The 21785-nt window shown below is 39.5% G+C and overlaps 2 protein-coding genes across 2 annotated transcripts in view; both read left to right on the top strand.

Annotated features, from left to right (window-relative positions):
• erfl3 (Ets2 repressor factor like 3) overlaps positions 1-14415 on the top strand; it is a 44472-nt gene extending 30057 nt beyond the window's left edge. The window contains exons 3-5 of the mRNA XM_079625050.1: positions 8378-8493; positions 8592-9628; positions 10736-14415. Coding sequence (XP_079481176.1) covers positions 8378-8493; positions 8592-9628; positions 10736-11350 — 1768 coding nt within the window. The 3' untranslated portion in view covers positions 11351-14415. The remainder of the gene's footprint in view (positions 1-8377; positions 8494-8591; positions 9629-10735) is intronic.
• Positions 14416-16291: 1876 nt separating this feature from the next.
• cicb (capicua transcriptional repressor b) overlaps positions 16292-21785 on the top strand; it is a 43489-nt gene continuing 37995 nt past the window's right edge. Inside the window, exon 1 of the mRNA XM_079626656.1 lies at positions 16292-17135. The gene's annotated coding sequence lies outside the window, so the exon portion shown is untranslated. The remainder of the gene's footprint in view (positions 17136-21785) is intronic.

Raw genomic sequence — 21785 nt, 5'->3', positions numbered from 1 at the left:
ACCTTTTGGTTTGGTTAGTCCATTTTTTTTCGTTGAAAAACCTCCCAAAAACAGTCCACAGCGGATACCCATTTATTTTATCCCTTAAAACTCATCTTTGATCACCAAAATTACAAATTTTAAAGTTTTTTTCCTGTAAAAATAGCTATAATGTAACTACACCCTTGCTTCATTTAGTTTACACTGAACCATGAATATGCAAGTTAGGCCCCGCCTCCACTCACTCACGCCAACTCAGAATACCTGATCCACTCGCTCAACTGTAGTAAACGCTACACAATGGCAAGTTAAAATATTGGGTTTAATTCAGCCATATATGTTTGAACTAGATACTGATTCAGAAGAAGAAGAACGAATTATACAGGTTCGTCTTCAAGTTGATGTATCAGAATGGTGATGCGTTTTATGTATCGCTCTCTACAATGTCAGACACACTGGTAATATATGTGATTAGCCTTTGGCTTGACTACATCATCAAATAGCTAATAATGTGTTTCTAATGTTACACAAACCATGTTCCCGTTCACTATGTCAGAGTCAGACAGATGCCTTCTAAAAATCAGTATCCTTAGAAACGCTTTGAACAACTCACAACGTCAGTGGAGAAAGACAAATCATAATATACATCATATACATAATTCACCTGCTGTATCACTAAATGTACCCGATTTTTCACAATATCCCAGGATAACCTGTCTTCTCTTGAGACTCCCCTGCTTAAAGATATGCTAAAGCCCGCTCTTTTTGAAATCGCAGGGAGACTTAAGGAGAAAATACTCAGCAATGGTGTGGATTTGCACATGGTTTATCTTAAAGCATATTAAAAACACCACATAGATGTATAAACCACATTAAAAACTTTTCACCACTGGGATCTTTAAATTCTTGTTAAGTCTAAGTTACATGTATGGAACATACTGGTGAATTTGGCTACACGTTGTTTCTGGACAGCTCTGAACAACCATTCGATTTTGTCATATCATTTCTTAAAAAATGTGCCCAAATCATCATAAAAGATTTGGACCACCCGCCCAAGCACATTTTAAAAAATGTAATCAAAACCAGACCAATTTGGTGAATTCAAACTGCTCAATCTGGCAACACTGCACACAGAGTGGCACGACGTGAGTTTTGAAACCTGAAACTGGTAATTGTTGGACTGGGGTGGACCGTCATTTGCTGTCAGATAGAGACCTTGTCCTTTGATCGTTCTCAGCATGAGTTCCTCTCTGCGTTCTGGGCAGGAGATATTTGCATTGCCCTCGTCAGAAGGTCAAGCAGCCGCACATAACTTCTCATTTGAGTCCTCTGTTCTCTCTCCTCTCTCTGTGGACCTTAGTCAGAGTAAACAGCACATTACTGTGATACGCTTACAATGGAAGTCTACAGGGCAAGGCATTAAAAGCAGAAATGTGTAGGTTGTATTTTTGTTAAAGTGCATACATTAATTCTTTGGTACAAATGTGTTATTTGACCTATAATGTTGTTACCTATATTGTCTCCCACATATCACGAAAAAGTTACAGGGTTTACATGACTGAAGAAATATGGACTGTAACTTTGTACAGACAATGTGATTTTAAGTCTTTTGACTCGTGTTGTGAAACAGTGTGTATTGTAATGTTTATCCCAGTGCAATGCCCTAGAGACTTCCATTGTAAGAGCATTATTTTAAACACAATGTTTGTTTTTATAGTAATATTTTACAGCAAGTTGCAATTGATTAACATTAGTTAAAGTCGCAATGAAACAGAAGTAAGAACAGATATTCTCTTTCGTATTGTGATGTAAAATGAGGGCATGGTTCTATCCATTGGTTGTTGATTGGATTTTGAAATGTGGGCATTGTACTCAAAAATAAATACAAGCTTGCTTGGGTTTAAGTGGACTAAATGATTAAAATCCAGCATAGACCTACATCGTATAAGAGAAGTGTGTCATTTCAACCGAAGTTTGATTACACGTTACAAGATCAAGAAATATTTTATAAAATGCAGCGCATACATGAATCAATCATTCACAATAAAATCTTACATGCATTTACAAAGGTGAATTTTCATTTCATGCCAACTTTAATGCATTAGGTATCATTAAATAACAAATGCTGTTAAAAACAATGTTAATGTTAATTTCCACATATGCTAATACATTTTAACATTTCAAGTTGTATAAATTAACATTTAACAGCTTGCATTAACTGGTATTAAGGAATTGAACCTTAATGTGTTGCTGTTTTTTTAACCTGTGAAGTGTTTTACAAACAAGTCGTAATTATTTTCTGTTAATACACCTTCAACTACTTTGAAAATACCTGTAAGACGTCAGTACAGTTTTGTTTCTCTTCTTTTTTCCCTGTGTCTTATTTCCTCTTCATTCTTTATTTTTTTCTCTTATGATGCCAATGACTCACTGCCATTCCTCCACATCTACACCGCCTCCCTACCCCACACAATCCCACACTGTACTCCTCCATCTGATTCATACCTTCAATCTGAAACTTTTCAATTCAAAACAGGGCTTTCACATTCAACCCTACACATTTGTGACGTCCCTTTATTCCAGAACAAATGCTCCTTTTCAGACATTTCTTGGCCACTCTATGGCATGTATAAAAGTCTGGGCTATTGCTCTAATCCTGACTGGAATTTGACTTGATGTTGATGGAGTTAGGGGTGTTGTTTCAATGATAGGCCCGCTGGGACTCGACTCATCACCTTCCTGCCACACGCGTGTGGAAATTCTGCAAAAATGGAATTCTATTGTCCCACTGTTGATGTTCCACTGAACGTCAGGACATTTCCCGTCTGGCTCTGGGCACAATGGACGCCCAACTACTCATTCCCTTCCCTATTAGATTTCATCCCACTATTGTCAAAATTGTCCCAACTACAGAACTCACCAAAGCCTGTTTATTTAAACTCATAATGGCTCCATGTTAAGAATTTTTACTTGACAAAGCCAACTGAGTGCAATTTTAGTCATGTGATCAGTTTGAATGCAGTCTATCATCATTACTTAGCTCCACCTCATTCCAAAACCATATGACTTTCTTTTTTTTAGGGAGCTCAAAAGAAGATATTTTAAAGAATTTTCAACAGTTTTAGAGCATATAATGAGAATCAATGGGGTCCAAAACAACAATGCCCCCTTTTTTTTTCTTCCTTCAAATTTTTCTAAACCGTTTTTCTTTTCATTGCTAACAGGAAGTCAAAGTCTGGGTCTGTCTGTCGTTATATTGAACACGTCTGTGATGTTATTTTGATGTCAGACGCTCTCAATGCAGTCATCAGCATCAGAACCGATGTGATGTTGATTGAAGTGGCCAGCCATAATTTCTTCTTCACTCTTTGGAGATTTGATTAAGATTGACTCTGTGTGTGAGTGTGTGTGTACTTGTGGAAAGAGTGGGTCAGAGGCCTTGTCCTACAACAGCTCTCTTTGTTTGGAGGAGGATGACGACATGCGCGTGTGTGTGCGCGTGTGTATTTGAGGGCAGTTTTGGGTCTTATTGTCAGGGACAGAATGAGCTCTTTATTAGCTTAGTGGGTGGAGATACACACATACACACGCTAGTGCAACAGTGACACGCGCTAACACACGCAGCGTACAAAACATGATGTTTATCTCTGGGTTCTCAATAGAGCTTATGGATGGAGTGGATCTCACTGTCCGTTTACCATCCGCCCTAGAGCCACACAGGCCCATTCGTACCCCACCCCATCACTTCACTTTTTTCCCCTCTGTCTCCTCTCGCCTCACACACACATTTACTATACAAATGAGGACTCTATTCATTATATACAGCCTAGTTTAAGAACTGTAAACTAGTCCTAAACCATACCCCTATAGAATACTCTAGATTTTTTTTAAACTGACTGTATGTGCCCCAAATGTCCCCTCAGTGAGGTTTTGTCATATTTACTACTTTCTGGGGACAAATCTGCCCCAAAAATATAGCTAATACATAAACCTGTACATGTGTGAGGGCCTCCCATTGACTTAATTTGATTTTCATAAAAATGTGAGAATTCTTTTTGAGTTTTTTTCTTCTCTCAAGAAATTTTATCAAACATTTGTAAGTCAGTATGATTTTATAAGTTTGTGAGGATGTTTTAATACATTTTTGTAACACTTTACAACAAGGTGTCCTTAGTTAATATTAATTAAGAATGAACAATACTTCTACAGCATTTATTAATCTTAGTTAATGTTAATTTCAACATTTATTAATACATTATTAAAATCCAAAAATTGTATTTGTTAACATTAGTTAATGCATTGTGAACGAACATGAAAAACAATATTACATATTTATTATCTAAAATTAACTAAGATTAATTAATACTGTAACAAATATATTGCTCATTGTCAGTACCGGTATGTTAGTTAATACATTAACTAATGAGACGTTATTGTAAAGTGTTACCGACATTTTTGTATATATTTTCAGAAATCTGCAAGGATATTTGACGTTTGTGAGGTTGTTTTCAGACATTTGTGAGTGTGTGTGTGTGTGTGTGTGTGTGTGTGTGTGTGTATATATATATATATATATATATATATATATATAGTTATATAGTTTGTATGGATGTAATCAGAAATATGCAAGGAAAGTTTGTGAGGAATTTCCCCCCACAGTTAGTTTCTCACAAAAATTGTGCAACAAGTACACACACGAAAGGACAAAAACGCACAATGTACATCATCAGCATCTGACTGATAGTCTTCTTCCCCTCTCTCTTTTCTTAATTCTGTCTCTTTTATAAAGCAGGTTGTTAAGGCCCTGATTTGCAAATTCCACGAATCGCTGTAGTGTTTGTTCAGCTTCTGCATTCCCGTCAGTCACAGAATATTGACTCGAACTAGAGCTTTTAATAATCTGCTGTTTAATCCAAGTTCTAACCCATGAAATCTGATTGTTTCCTGGAAATTGGTTGACCGTACCACCTAAAGTCATTTAGTCACCGAAATACATGTATCTGCCAGCATCTGTTCAAATTTGGGCATTTTTATATCCTAGCCTTTGAAAATCGGTCAGCACTCACTGTTTTTTCTGTTAGACCAGCCACCAGCGTGTGGGTTCACAGGTGTGTAAGTGTGTGATAGAAGGAGGGTTGTTGCCACTAGTTGCAGATGCTCAAAGAATCCTTTCTTCTGCTTTGAAGTCAGTTCAAATGCTCTTTAAAGTGCGTTTGAGAGAGCGGGTACACGTGTGGGGTGGGCAGCACTTCTTACACACACACACACTGTACATTTGTAAATAAAATAACAAATATTGGAGTGCGTTTACAAGAAAATACTATTTGAGTTGTTATACTTAAAAATTGCAATTTTAATTCAATTTATTAATAGCCATTTCTTTGTCATGGTTTGTGACATTTAGCAATTTCTGATTGAAAATTGTTTCTACACCAATTATTTTTTTAGTGCACTGTTCTCTGCCATAGAGTATGACTTTATGTATTTTTAGGTATACTAAATTGGTTTACTTAAAGTCTGCTAAATTAGTATAAATAATTTTGTATTTAATGCACTTTAGTAACCCATAAATAGTTCAGCCTAAGATATACTTAAGTATATTTGATTGTGCTAAAGTGGAACTATTCCAAGTATACTTTAGGTACAATTTAAAGACCGATATTATATAATGACCGTACGTTCCTTACTAATAGTGATATTAAACACATTGTAAGGCCTAATATCAATAAATGTGCATTGTGCAATAAGAAAGTGGTCAGCAGTGGTCTATTCTATGATGTCATTTTTGTTTTATGTTTTGTTTTTTTGTTTTTTCTGGATAGTAGTTTTCAAATATTGAAAACTTAGGACAAAACTTTTCAAATATTAATAATATTTTAATAGCATCACTGCTTATTTTCTTCTAATAAGAAGAATTAATGAGCATTCCAAACTAAATAAGTTCACTATCACTGGTCTACAGCCAAAATGCTTCTGAAATAAACATAGTCAGACTTTACTACTTCTTAGAATGAAAAGAATGCTTCAAATTGTTGATTGCCTCTAGATTTCAAGTTATGCTATTGGGTCAGTATACGACTCTTGAGTTGGGAACGGCAGAAGATATGTGAGTAATAAAGGGAAGGGATCTCAATTAAACCAGAAATGACTAAAATACATCTTTGACTGGATCTATGAATGAATCTATGACTGGGTTTGGACTTTTTAGGCAAAACAATGAACGATGCAATCCGAAGCTGCTATTGCGTCGTACATGATATGAATTCATGTGAATAATTTTATTCCTCGAAATCACGGATGATGCCATCACAATGAAACTTACATCACTTGATTTAGAAATCATACAGCAAGGGTGCAAAACTAAATTCCTGGAGGGCCACCGCCCTACAGAGTTCAGTTCAAGCCCTACTCAAACACATACCTATAGTTTTCAAATAAGCCTGAAGGAATTGACGAGCTGGATCAGGTGTGTTTAATGAGGCTTTTTTTCTTCATTATGATTTTCGGTTGCATTTAAATGCATTTTTGAAAACACAAACAAAAAACATCCGGGGAATAACTGAAAGTCATGTCTTCATGATCATGTCGAGGAAAGTGCAAACTATGACAATTCAAGAACAACCCCAGCTGTTACATATTACACTGACTGGTTTTCACCACAGAAAGCACAATGTACTGCAGTTTAAGGAGGTTTAACCTGTGCTTAGGAAACCGGCACAATGTTATATTGAAAGTACATCCAATGATGACATTGTGTGACTGTGTGACTTTTGCTAAGAACCAGTCGTCTCTGACAGCCACCGAAATAAGTGTTACTTTGCCTGGCCTGTTGATTGGAACGTCACAGTTCAGGATGTCATCATTCGATGTTTTCATCTGTCATCCGTCATATAAGCTCAGGTTACCACCTCCAGCCAAACAGTGCAGAAGTAAGTGGATTGTGTGAGCTGGACGTCTATCCATGCAAACACTGCTGCTGCATTTGGTAGACATGGTAATCCACAGCTGTCTCAAGTATATTTATATCGCTGTGTGACTCAGTGTTACAGTGGGTCACATGATCGCTGATCACCTGCTTACATCTCTGTCTTTGTTAATAGTTATATTTAAGGTGCATTCAGCATATGCTGTGGTGCCAGTTGTCACACGCTTTTCTTGACTGGTGGTTGACAGCACATACTTAGTAAGATTTTTTCTTTTTTGCTTGTCTGAACCTGAGGGGTAAAAAACTCAAATCATTTTGACCTCAAATTAAACACATTTACACACGCTGACATCTTCATCTGACCACAAGACTGTATCTGTCTGTCTCGGCTTAATCTCTACAGACAAGACTGTCTGATAGATCTCTCTCTCTCTCTCTCTCTCTCTCTCTCTCTCACACACACACACACACACACACACACACACACACACACACACACACACACACACACACACACACACACACACACACACACACACACACACACACACACAGACACACACGCAGGGTGAGTAAATATATCCTCATGTATTTAAAAAGCTCAGTGTCAGCATCTTCCCTGAAACATGCCATTCACAGAGAATTGTGGCTCAAAGGTTATTAAGTACAAGATGAATTGCTGTCACAGGGATTTACACACACACACACACACACACACACACACACACACACACACACACACACACACACACACACACTCACACTCACTTGTGCAGGTCTGTAAGAAAGATGGTGTGTTATTGGAGTTACATAAATGGATGGAGGGTTGTGAGGAGTAGAGAGATGTTATGTAAAGAGCTGGGGAAGGACAAAGGTTAATATATAGATAGGAAGGGAGAGAGAATGGGATTATATAAAGAGATTAAGAAAGAGAATTTATCAGTGGGTTATAGTATTATATAAACTGGCACTAAGAGTGACCTGACAATAGCTCCAATCACACAAATGTACACAACAAATATACAAACACATATTTATTTTCTTTCCTTTCTGTCTCTTTCTGGTGTATCAGCATTAAACTGATTTAATTTAAAATATATACATACATATATACAAAATATATATATACATAAATGCGTGTGTATGTATTGCATCCCCCTTTTTGTATTTTATTGACAGAAGCGCTCAAGCTGCATGAACTCTACAAGTTTGTCAAACCTGATGTTCATGTTCTTCAGCATGAATTGAGATGATCCATAGAGTATCTTCAATGGAAGAAAAAAGTGTCACATATTTACTTACCGGTATTTGATTAGTGACCTACACATAGATTAGAATCTGGAATCTTTTTATTGATTTTACATCATAATGTTTCTTTGTTCTAAAATGTAGAATAAGCTAATACTTTGTTTATTTCCAGGTTTAAATTTGATTTCAATGTGGGCTAATGTGGACTGCTTGTCTTTTGTGCAGGTATTATTACAACAAGAGAATTCTACACAAAACTAAAGGAAAACGCTTCACCTACAAGTTTAATTTCAACAAGCTGGTCCTGGTCAACTACCCTTTCATTGATATGGGGTCTGCAGGTACAAAACGATCACACACGCATCACATATATTTATTTACACCGTAAAATACAAAACACAGCTAAGACCTCCTCCCTGCTGTGTTTGTCTCTCTTCAGGAGCGGCTGTTCCTCAGAGTGCTCCACCAGTTCCTACAGGTCCCCATTTCCGCTTCCCTTCATCCGCTCCATCAGACATGCAGGTGTCCGAGGTGCTGCGGTCCCCCAGCAGCGAGGAGCTGCGCAGTCCTGGGATGTTCAGCGGCCGCCGCATCGCCCGCGGGTCCGTCTCTGACTGCAGTGATGGAACTTCCGTCAACTCTGAGATTGAAGACGGGAACGGAGGCGCGTCAGAGGAGAGAGTGACGGAAAGAGTGGCTGAGAGAGGAGGAGGAGGCAGCGGCGGCGGTTTTCGAGGTGCCGTTCACCCTCGTCTGTCTCACGAAGCTATGTTTAGGATGTACGGTGGACCAGGCAGTCACAGAGGTCATCGAATGTCAGAGGTCGGACACAGGGTTCATCCTGAGCCTCTCTCACCATACACGGTTTCGCCTCTGCCTGGTCCGGGAGGACAAGGTCTGTTGGCGCCACCTCTCTCACCAGCGCTCTCCATGACCCCAGGCTCTCACCTGGCCTACACGCCCTCCCCTACCCTGTCGCCCATGCCTGGCTCCATCTTCTCCTTCAACCCAGAGGACATGCAGCGATACCTGCAGGCTCACACCCAGAGCGTCTACAATTACCACCTGAGCCCTCGTGCCTTCTTTCATTACCCTAACATCATCGTTCCTCACCCTCAGCGCCCTGACAAAGGCATGCCCGGGCCCCAGGCCTGTGATCGCGGCCCTGCCGAGAGGCCCTCGGTTCTCAACAGCCATCACTCCACCCTCCCTCCGCCTCACGCTCACCCTATTCACCACCACCTGGGGGAGGAGCAGCACCATTCCCCCTTCAAGTTCAAGCTCCAGCCTCCCCCACTGGGCCGAAAACAGCGCGATGGTCAGGGTCGACAGACCTCGCTTTCCTCCACATCTACATCTGGTCTGGGCTCCTCATTGTCGTTTGGTAGTGACCTCAGTTCAGCCAGTGGGTCGGGACTGGTGTCCAACTCCTCCTCAACTGGGTCGCTAAACAGCGCTGGCTTGCCCAAGATTAAGGTAATTACGTTCTTTACGATTACATGCACAGTTGTAATTGAGCTACTTGGTGTTTTGGTGAGTTTGGTAAGTTTTCCCTTGGTCGAACTTTGCAAAAATCGGACTGGTATGATTTTAGTCAGACTTAACCATTTACATTGTTTTAAAAAGATGAATTAAAGCCTGTTTAGACCAAGGGTGATAACTACAACTGTATCATTTTACTAATCATTCTAATTCTATGAGAATAGCAGAGTCCATACATATACCACAGCTGTAATGATAACGTCACAGAGGAACAATATCGTTTGATTAACTTTCCAATTACGTTTTTTTCCTGCTGATGAACGATGAAAACTTTGACAACCAATCAGTCTTCACCCGGCTTTAAAGAGCTGGAGTATTTAAAGCAGCAGGCGACAAAACTGCAGTTTGCATATAATTTACATGATCTTCCTTTGGTGTGAACACTAAAATAATTTTTGTTATAGTTCTTTTTTATGGTGTGAAGGGCCTTGACTGTTTTAGTCCAACTTAAATTTTACTTTTAAATTGCATGTAAACGTACTCATGGTTGTCCACACTGCGTAATAAGTTGTGACTTTTCATCTCTCAATTCTGACATTTTTTCTCTCAGAATTGCGTGATATAAACTTGTAATTGCGTGTTATAAAGTCAGAATTGTGAGATATAAATTCACAATTCTGAGGAAAAAAGTCAGTCTTTTTTACCTCAGAATTAGACAATAAAGTCACAATTGAGAGAGATAGCAATTGTGAGAAATTATTATTGTTCTTTTTTTGCAATTGCGACTTTATATCACGCAGTTCTCACCCTTTTTCTCAGAATTGCGAGATAAAGTCTTAGTTATCTTTTAAAATGTTTTATTCCGTGGCACAAACGATCTTCCATATTTGAAAGCCTGGACCACTAATAGAAATTAATAAAGCAAGGTGTAATTATGCTCAGTTATTAAGTATTTCTTCTCCTGGAAATTACGCTTGTACGAAAACAAGATTTTTAACAATCCTTATCCAGTCATCACAAATGTCTAGAGAAGTCATGGAAAGTCATTTTCAGGAACACCCAACTCTGTTTTGACTATATCCACTCTGTCTCTCTCTACAGGTTGAGCCCATATCTGACATTGAATCAGAAGAGGAAGTCGAAGTGACTGACATCAGTGATGAAGAAGCTGATGAAAGAGACGAAGAGTTTGCCGTTTTCCCCTCTCACTACCGTAATCATCATCACCATCGCCATCAGCATCAGCATTATCCTCGCAGCCAAAAGCACCAACAGCCCAATGGCACTGATGCCCGTCTCCACCCAGATGAGGACTTGGAGGAAGAAGTGTTCAAAGCCCCCGCCCCTCCACCCTTCTTCGTCCTTCCCTCCTCTTCCTCGGGCGATGGTCGCCGCGGTAACCCCGTTGTGAAGAGCGAACCTGTAGAACCTGCGGACATGCAGCTGGCATCCGGCGGACTGCCACAAATGCACTCCGAGTGTATCCCACTGAAGCTCCGGTTCAAACGGCGCTGGGACCAGGACCAGCACATGGAAGAGGCGGAAGACAAGAAAGTGAGAGGAGAAGAGAGGGGGAGAGAGAGGAACGGGATGGTGGAGGAGAGTGGGAGTGGGAGCGGAGAGGGAGAAAGCCCACCTCCTCTCGCTCACCACAGAGTTAGCGCCGAGCTCCACCGAGCCACGGCACAGCTGTCACTGGAGAACAAGGACTGCTGATACGCATCGACACACGTAGACGACTGCTGATACACAACTCTACAACTGCTGATGGACCCACACTCAAACGTGACTCTTTGTAGATCAATGACTGCTGATACTGACAACAGTAATACTGACACATACACTGCACACTTCGACTAACTGACCCTCGCTTAATCAAACCCTGTTCCCCAGGCTAGCCTCGTTCCCCCGCCGCCCAGCGTTCAGCCGAGGGGCTCGCGATCTCAGTGTGACCGTGATGATGAATGACTTCACCCACGTGCCCCAGCGACCCTCAGGAGTGATGAACTTTGACCTTAGGCACTAGAGAAATATTTTATATTTTTAGAAGAGAATTTTATTTTGCAAAGTGCCTGCGAGCTATCCCTCAAACCCCCACAAAGAGACCTAGAGATGGGCATCAGAAGGACTGGTCTGGTTTGAGGGACTTGATCTTCATCTCCAGCAACCCAGCATTATTTTCCTCAGTGACAGACTGTGATTTGTCTCTATGTGATGTGGTGGGATACAAATGCACAGAAAGTCACAAATAGACACTGTTCTAAAACCAGCCTGGTCAGAAGTCCGAACCCTCAGGGACAAAACCCCTCAACACGCACACATACACTCAGACATGATCCCTTTCTTGTTCCCTGTATGAAGAGTGTGTCTGATTCGAGTGTGAATGTGTGTGTTTTTGAAATCTAGCTGTGTGTAAGTTCTCAGGATATCTCCCTCCTATCCTTTTCTATCTAAACCAGCTCACCTTAAAACTTTTGCGCTCTCTTCCATTCTCTTTTTCCCCCTCTGGGACCATACCTGAATCACTTTCATTCCGATGGGACGAAATGACTCGGGCGTGACATGCGGTTCAGAGACCATACTCTTAAATCTCTTAAACGGCTACTTTCTTAGTCTTTGAAATGACAGTCTGAAGTTGATGCATATTAGAGAGTTTATAACAAGCTTCCCTTGTATAGTCAGTCCTTTAGTGTGAACTAAACCAGCATATTACACACACAAACACACACACAGCTTGTACAGTGATTCACCAGGACTCCTTGTTCAACTATTTTGGCACTTGACGGACCCTTTAGAACCAAGTGCCAATTCTGTCCTTATTTACTGTCCACAGTCCTTTAGCCATATTACAACAGCCACAGACCCTTATGAGATCTTTCTGTGGACTGGGGAGGTGAAAGAACCGTTCCAATCTATAATCCCAAACATTTAAATACTAACATAAGTATAGAAAGACTGTAGAAGGCATGTGGCCAGAAGTCAGTCAGTCACACACACACACACACACACACACACACACACACACACACACACACACACACACACACACACACACACACACACACACACACACACACACACACACACACACACACACACACATTGCCTCTTATGCCTTGTTTTACTAGCATGTCTGAAAAGGAAAAACAAAAATCTTAAAAAAGAACAGTATACACTCAATATACCTTAATATATTATGTGTTAAACTTACTATAAGCAGAAAGCATAGCATTAACTGATATATCAATTTCAGGGGGTTTTGTAATCGATTGCGTTTCGAGGGGAAAGTTGACTCTTCTCCTCAGGGATAATGCTGCCGTTCGAGTAAGGGAGGAAACTGTTGCTTTTCTTATCACGTTAATAAAAGGTAGAGGGAGCGAAAGACTAAACTGTACACAAGACTCTAACAAAGCACGAGAGCTTTGCACCACAGATGATGTGGCACATTCGGATCTTTAACCAGCATGCACCTCCTCAACATCCTGTTCTTACTGCCACAACTGATGCGTGTGTGTGTGTGTGCGTGTGTGTGTGTGTGCGCGTCTGCACGTCTGTGTGTGTGTTTGAAAGAGGCTGTAGGTCTCTGTGCATGTATGTCACACCACACCCAAGGCTGTAATTCATGAACCTCATAAACCTGTGTGCACTAAAGCCATGTGGAAGTTGAGCACAGGACTTGAGACATCGGCGGGGTGGCCAGTCGGACACTAGCCATGATATAATGGCCTTCCAGTGACATGAAGTATTTGTATCATGTCTGAAGTGTCTCTGATACCTATAATGATACATTAAACAAAATTGGACTGGCAACGGTGTCACCTCCTCAAAGTTTCTTTCTAAACTCTTTCTAGCTGCCTTACTCCCCCTTCAGCCAGATTTGGTTATGTTTAAGATCTCCTCCTGCTTTCTTATTCGATGAGTCAAGTCTTTAAGTAGGCTGCACTTATTTTACGCCCGGCATACCTCATAATGTGAGAGGTGGAGCTGAATTTGAGATGGGGTGAGCAGTATTGACCATTGCAGTCTGTAAACTTTTGTTTGGGCACAAAGTGAGTGCATTGTTTTTCTTTAGGAGGGAAGATATTTGTTTTCTCTTAGGCTGCTCTCATTGGTTATCCCAGGATGTCACTTTTTTTATTATTATTATTTGTTTTTCACCCAAACTGCTCCTGTTTATTTGCTCTCTGATGTCAATGTTGCTGTTCATCCTAATTATTATTATTATTAGTTATCATTATTTTGTTGACATTTTTTTCCTCATGTTGTAGTCATGATAACATTGTATACAATACTGTAAGAGATCCTTTTAAGAATGTTTCCCAACCCCTGCCTTCCCACGAGCAACCCAACAGTGTGTTTAGTGTAACATTTAAAATTTTGTAAATTAACGTAAAACTGTAACTTTAATATGGGTGGTTATTGTGGAGAGATATAGGATGGAGGAAGGGCATTCAGGGGAGGATCGGGCTTATGAATTGTACTCAAGTCATGTCATGTAATTGTTATTTTGTAGTGTTACTGATTTCTTGCTCTTGTAAAAAAATTTCATCGGGGGATTGTATGATTTTAAAAGATATATTGTGTATTGTTTTATTGTGTAAAAGTCTATATCTCTCTCGCTTTCTTTCTCGAAATTTATTTCTGTGGTTTCATAATTCATATTAACAGGTTTTAATACCATGGTGTAACATTTTAATTCCTCCTTTATTCATTTTTGTGTTCTTTTTTTTCAGAATTGTAATTAAAATGTAATCAGGGTCAATTAAACTGGTTAAAAACCATCTGGATTCTGCAACTTTTCTTTACAACACAGATCTCCCTTCCAGAGTTTTGTAGAGTCTCTTGTCTTTAGTGTGTGTTTCTGTACCTCAGGAGACCCACATATGGATCTACATACATCTTGATGCTTGCAATACACACATGAAAAAAACCCTACTAATTTCAAATACATTTATATAAACGAAAAGTAGATGCATTTAATTCCATGCAAAGCAATATGTTTTAGTTAACACCATTAGCATTTAAAAAGTGCTCCATAAACTCGTGTTATGTATTCAGCCTGTTGATATGATATAGAATAGACACTATAAGACTGACCTCTGCTGCCTGAAGAGAAGAAGTGCATGCGTTATCAACCAAGGAGACATCCCTCAAATCATTTTGCTCACACAAATGATATATACATATTATAAACATAAACGTCCATGTAAGCGATGCTGCTTATTGAAACAATTATTACTATTATAATATTTTATTTTATTTTAGGGGTTTAAGATGATCATACAATACGTAGCCTATCTGTTGATAAAAGCATGAGACACATTTTGTTCTATTGTGATTATATTAAGGGCCATTGCACATGTGTGTAAATAGCTGTAAACCTTTCTTCTCTCAGTTTTTACTTTCTTGTTATTCTTTTTTATTATTATTGTTAGTGTCTGTGAAACAGGTTAAATTAAGTGAATTTTGAACTTGACACTGTCTAATGACCTATACTACTAGTAACTTTTTTTTGTATCCATTACTGATTTAACATGCAGTACGTTAAATTATACTTTCAATAGACCCGTTGTGTGTTCCAAATGAAAGTGTAATCATATTTCTGCCTCTGGTTCATCTCATCCCTGTCATGTTTTGTTTTGTCAGGTTCTCTGTCTGTCTGTCCTATCCCTTTTACTTCATCACCTCAGTTGTTGTCTGCATTTCAGGGAGCTAGACAAATGAATGCGGTTCCCTGTGGCACAGTGGGAGTGTGGGGAAGAGGGATAGATGAATGACAGCTGATTGACAGCATTGCAGAGCCAAAATAAAGGGGTCATCATCATGGTGGGGATCAGGTCAAAGGGCAGTGCTCTGGGGAGAAGAAGTGCTATGAAGGAAAATGGCACTTTAAGATACTTAAGTTGGCTTTCATTTTCAATCATATATTTACATTTTTATCAGTGAAAATGTCTAGAAAATGTGCCGTAAAGAACTTTACCTTAGTTATTTGAATACATCTACTACACCTTTGTGCATTTCAACATAAAACCGACAGAGGTCGCTGTACATTGCCTTAACATTTCAGGATGGCGCTTGTACTTGATTCTGTCTACAACAGCGATTATGTAACGACTTCTTTGCTTCTCGAAGGAAATTCACAACGAATATCCATTCTTTGAATGTTGTACAACACGCTTCAAGCGTCCATGTGTCTGAATATGAAGTTCTATATATAACTAAACCGAACCGTTTGAAAAAAAGATTAAAATCGGTATTTATCTTTCAACTAGTTTTTTTTAAGTATAACATGTTTCCTACGTGTTTTAAAACTGGCTTATGTCACTTTCATCAGTCGCTAGTATGTTGTCCTACTACGCATCAAGCATGGGGTTATGCGAGTACGTCAGGCCACGCCCCTTCCATCCAGCTGGTGGCAACATGCTTGATGACTTCATCGCTGAGTTTGATCATTGGCTCGTCGCGGCGGCCCTTCTGGCCAATCGGACAGCGGTACGATGACGTCACCTCCAAAATCCTGCAAGGGTTCTATGGATGGGGCGGGGCACAACGGCACATACGTTAGAGACAGCGGAATACGGCGCAACGATTGGCTCTCGCACACGAGGTGAGGGGCTGTTGCTGAGAGAAAAGAGAGGCAGAGTAGGAAAAAAAATCGAGAGCGAAGAGCGTCAACAGTGTCCATCCCGTATTCATAGTAGTGTGAAAGTGAAACGGTTAGTCAGAGACCCGCACAAGAGGAACGCTATTGTGATTAAACGAATCAATTTAGTTATTTTGCCTTTCTATTTCATCCTTAGAACTTGATAGACGACTACATTTGTTTAATTTGCAAACGGTATTAAAAAAAAACGAATAAATAAAAAAAAACAGGCTGAACAAATTAAAAACATGTTTTGCAGTTCAGGGAATTGAGAAAACTATTGATTTTAAAGTGATGTGTAGCGCTGTCGCTTGTGGTAAACACGCATCTTTATTTAGGTAGCGAAGACTCGTATCGCGTTATTGGCCAGCGCTTCTTGAACACCTCCCCAGTGCCCGCCCACACCCTGTTCCTATGGTTCCCAGCGCTCTCATTGGATACTGTAACTTTTGGAGCGAGCGCCGGCTTGCTATCTAGCCTCATTGCGATTGACCCGAAGTACCTGCCAATCAAATAGAATAAGCCAATGAGAAACGCCTCTGAGTTTGTCCTGTCTCATCCATAGGCTACTGTATCTGTCAGTGCGCGCTGATTGGCTAGGCTGGCCAGCTGTTAGTGGTTCATTCACCATTTTGTGACTGTAGTGGAAAAGGGATTCATATAGTTTTTAATCCCTGTCTGAGTTGCTGTTGGGAGGGGGGCAAAGATGTTTTACGGAGGACCGATATAAAGTGAAATTCCCGACAGACAGAAGACATGTATGGACGTTGCACGCCACTCCAGACGAAAGGACAGAGCCCATCTGGAATTTGCACCGTAAATTCATCGGTTACCTCCTAGATATTTCTGCTTGTTTTGGTAAGTAGTTATTACTCAAAAGAACCAACCGCCAATATTGGCAATCCGTTTTTTAGACTTGACTGTTGTGTGCAAAGACAAATGGAGAACAAACCAGCTCACTAAAATATCAAGGAAGGACCCAGAGCAAAAAGAAGGGAGGGGGTGGGGATGCAGAGTTAAACTTCGTCAAATGTTTTAAAGACAACGTTCAAACCAAGCTTTTGATAGATTCAATAAGTGACTCCTTTCCGAATTGTTTTGACTGAATGGCATGAGTTTGAGCAACTTGAACTGAGCAGACTGGCACTCATGCACTGCGTTACGCACTGGCAGGATTACGCTCGAGGAAGGATTGCACTACAGTACTAGCGAGTAACAACGTCACGGCGCCAAAGTAAAAACAAACAAATTAATAGTTCACTCCGTATCTGACACTATTACTCGGACTTACTACGCACTGTCATCGGCTCATTACCAGGACGGCTCTTAAAGGTGGATAATTTGCAACTTTTGCTGCACGTACGTCCTTATAAACATGAACAACCTTTGCGTAGTGTGCACGTAAGTACGAGTGTGTTTGAACACATTTTAAATCTTTCTTTTACTCTCTCACAAGGCCCTGCTTGTCTAATTTAGCTGTTTCGAGTCCTTGGCATAGTACTCCCGTGCCGTGACATTGCGAAGCGCTGCGAGTACTAGTACTACCACCGGCGGCTTCCGTGCGCACTCTGACGGTATACGCTTATTATTGTTGTGCATTATTCCAGCGGCTCACCTAGTCTCCTCACAGTCCATACATTTCGGAATACACCCTTATAGAATTATAAAACAGCCTTTAATCCGAACAACAGTTTTGTAGTCAATTAATATTGTAATGTATTTAAAAAAAAAGTGCAATTCAGTCCACACGGGCCTCCTTGAATAGAGTCTTGTTGATACAAGTGGCTTCATGTTACACTTTTACTCTGAGATTTTGCCATTTTAAGAGATGCACGTAAATACAATGCACTCTGGCGTTAAAGAGTGTGTCCATAATGATGGCTCAGTTTGCCTGCATTAACACCATCCTTCAACTCATTTTTCATCAGGTCATGTGTGCCACTATGTACGCTTTTAGTAATGGTAGGTGTGTGCCACTTTTGGTCATGGTGGATAAATGAGTGATATGCTTCCATGCCTGACTGATGGTGGTGGAGTGCTTATGGGATGTTGTTTTGGACAGCCTTGCTTCTACGTCACTCACTACATGTACTGCTTCAGCATCCATGCAGTACGCACTACACGTTTAAGTGTAATAATTCTGTTTAGCTACTGATTTGAAAGTGTTTGAACTCTTTTGCAGGGTATTTTTTTGGAGTGTAAACTGCTCGACTGCTGATTTTTCAAAGAGCGTGGCATGTGTCCCTGATGCCCCGTGTCTGTCGTCTCTTGAGTTTCTCCATGTTTTTACTGTTTCATGTGTGTGACTGTAACACCTCTTTTGGTGACCCACTTTAAATAGTCCAAATAAATCAGGTAATATAGTTGGAGATGGTCATGCTTTTTTGGAGGAAGGAAGTCATAGCACCCATGCATGCCCCTGAGCTGCACGGCACTGCACTGCTGCAGCCCTGCACCCTCCTGTATGCCCCAGAATGCACATTTGCAGAACAATCTGTGAATGAGCACAAAATGAGTGTTGATACGCAATGTGTTTTGTGGAGTGGGCAGATCGTCGACTTGACAATTGCACATATTGTGGTGTATGGCACCGTCATGGGTGGTTTTTGTTGCTGTTTTTATTTGGTAATCTGCAGTTTTTATGTTTATTTTGCTTCGTAACACTGCGCTGGAGCGACGCACTGTAAGACTTATTCTTCAATTAAATCCGAGTATTGTGACAGAGGCTGGCATACTGGCATCACCACTGCGTGTGAGTCTGTGTCCCCCTTTTCTGTTACCCTGTCTCACAATCGGTTCGAATATATAGATAGGTGCTTCATTGACCCCTGAGGGCAAAGAGTGTATAGATGATGCACGGTTGTATGTTCATTTGAGCAAACAGTTGCTTTATTGACAACTGGTCCACCGTGAGGAGTGTGTATGTGTGATCTTGCGTGTTTGTGCTTGGCATTGGTGTGTGACGCACAGTATATCTAGGCTTAGATTTTATTTTTAATTAATAGGCTAACTGTGCAATATCAGTATTAATCATGGTGTATTAAAGCTCGATATTAAATTTATAATATCACATTTTAATCTGTGTGTGAACTGAAATATGTTCTGGCTCATTTGATTCACCTTAATAAATGTATAACCTCTGAATAATGACTGTAATTGAGAAGGAAAAACAAATGGCTTCGTAGAGCCTTATAAAGGGGAAATATTAATTGTTATTTCTGAAATAAATCATTTGACCTTTTAGAATCAAGGTAGTAGTTCAGTGACGGCTGAATGAATCTCGTCCATTTATCAATTTAAGTCAAGCATACATGTCTTTCTATTGTTTTGAAGTGGATTAAGGTCGTAATAAATACTGTTGTTGGCCTGAGGATAAGGATCGCAGGTTTTTACAACAATGTTCACATAGACCCATATAACACAGCAACGTTTCAGCTGGACTTGGACTTCTGTCATATGGCTGACGTCAGTTTTTCTTGCTTAGACCTTAAATACAGGTAGCTATCATGCTAATATCTAAAATGCTGAGACTTCATTCAAGCAGCTGTCCTAGTCACATACATACGAGTCAGAGCTGTCACAGTCACAGGAAGTGGTCCCAGGATTGTGTGTGCGTGCCGTTTGGCATGACTATTGTTGCACAATCTACATGAATGTTTTTACCTATTTAGTATCTCATTTGTAATATCATTATTTTCAAAATACGTTAACCTGTCTACTTATAACTAAACATAGGCTATAGATGGATATCACAGATTGCTGTGGTCTCATGTTAGAGTTTTTCATTTGTAATTCCTGTGTTATTTAGAGCTGGTCCTATGTATCATTTAAATACTTTTTGGATACTTGATAATTACTATTTCATTAGTCTGTATTTTTTCCCATTTGCCTAGAAATGAGCACATCTGAATATTTTTATCTATACATTTTTATTTAGTTAGTAAGTTCCTGCTAATTTATCAGTGGTTCAAATTCAAAAGACGTAAATCTTTGGCTAAATAGTGGTTTTGTGGATTGTTCAAGGTCACATGTTTCCAAGATTGTAGGTTGTGCAGTTTGACATCATCGATGGGGTTTTCAGTTTCCTGAGCAGGAATGTCTTGAAGCTGCAGGGTTCTCTAAATTTATGCAATCATAGCAACGCTTTTTAACAACACCCTTAAGCTTCACAGTTGAGAAGAATATATATGATCATGCTATATTTCAGATTGCTGTGATACATTTCTGATCATGGGCATGGCATGAATTCTGTCAGCCATAAACAAGAAGTTGAAAAATCGTTAATCCTAAATTATACCCAAACTTAAGGGGTTATGTTGGTTCGACATCAGTTAGGCAACAACTTCCCTTATCATATATTAATAGACCAAGGACAAGTGAGACACAGCGTGTTCAGAGTTTATTGTAAAAGATTGGTATACCCTTACACTATACAATAGCTTTATTGCTTTGGATATTCCAGTTATGCTCTTCACTTTTAAGAACAATATTTATTAACATCAATGTTGTGAATCTCATCAGTTGTTTTCATGCCAACTATCTCATCATGCATAGTTGGTTGACTCTAGCTGAATATAAACTTCTAAAATAATATTGAAATACACAACCAACTATTTCACATGACATGATTTACACCATGATTTTTATATTATATAATTTATTGTGAATATTGTTCTTGAAATGTGTAAAAAAGCAGTCTTTTGAGGAGAAATTGGGATATGTTGCCAGTGAGAACAGCAAACATTTGTGGAAACTTCCTTTTTGAAGATTGATCATGTAGTTTACACGTTTATTACCACATATAGGCTTGTTTATTGTATTTTAAATGTGTAGATTATTAGTGTGTTTCATTTGAACTGTTTTAGTTTATGAATCAGGTCTGGCCCTTAGTATTTTGTGCCATTATTTATTTTCTTTTTTTTTGACGTCCCAAAAAAGACGCTGGTTACTCATGGACACTCACACAGTCCTTATTGTTTTAACATTGCCAGGACTTTCCGACTCCTCATCAGTGGGAATACAAGGGGAAAACATTATATAACATTACACTGAGGAAAGAACAAAAGCTGATAATTGTGGAATTTACTCAATTGTTTGGCTTAATTTCTTGACAGTTGGTATCTAACTCATACATTGTGTTCTGATATGTGCATAAGTAATCAAAAACGATATCATTTAAAAAAAATAAAATAATATATATATATATATATATATACACCGGTATATATATTTTAAATTCCGAAATGATATGCTGTCACACAGTCATACTCTGAACTAACCATTTCAACTTTCTCACACATTCACTGTCTGAATGTTCAAAGGTAGATTGTTTAAAATAGGATCCTGTTTTTTGAGTTAAGCTTAATAACATCTGTATAATATTCCATGTAGTGACGAGGAAGGAAATCTCTCTCCATTGCAAATAAACAGTTTAAGGTCACTAGGAACAGTGGGTGGGGTGTCTCTTGGAATGACTCAAAGAATTCCCCAATTCTCCTTTTAAAGCCA

The sequence above is a fragment of the Phoxinus phoxinus genome (genome assembly GCF_949152265.1).
Source record: "Phoxinus phoxinus genome assembly, chromosome: 10".
Lineage (NCBI taxonomy): Eukaryota > Metazoa > Chordata > Actinopteri > Cypriniformes > Leuciscidae > Phoxinus > Phoxinus phoxinus.
This window is presented reverse-complemented; position numbering and strand designations above follow the sequence as displayed.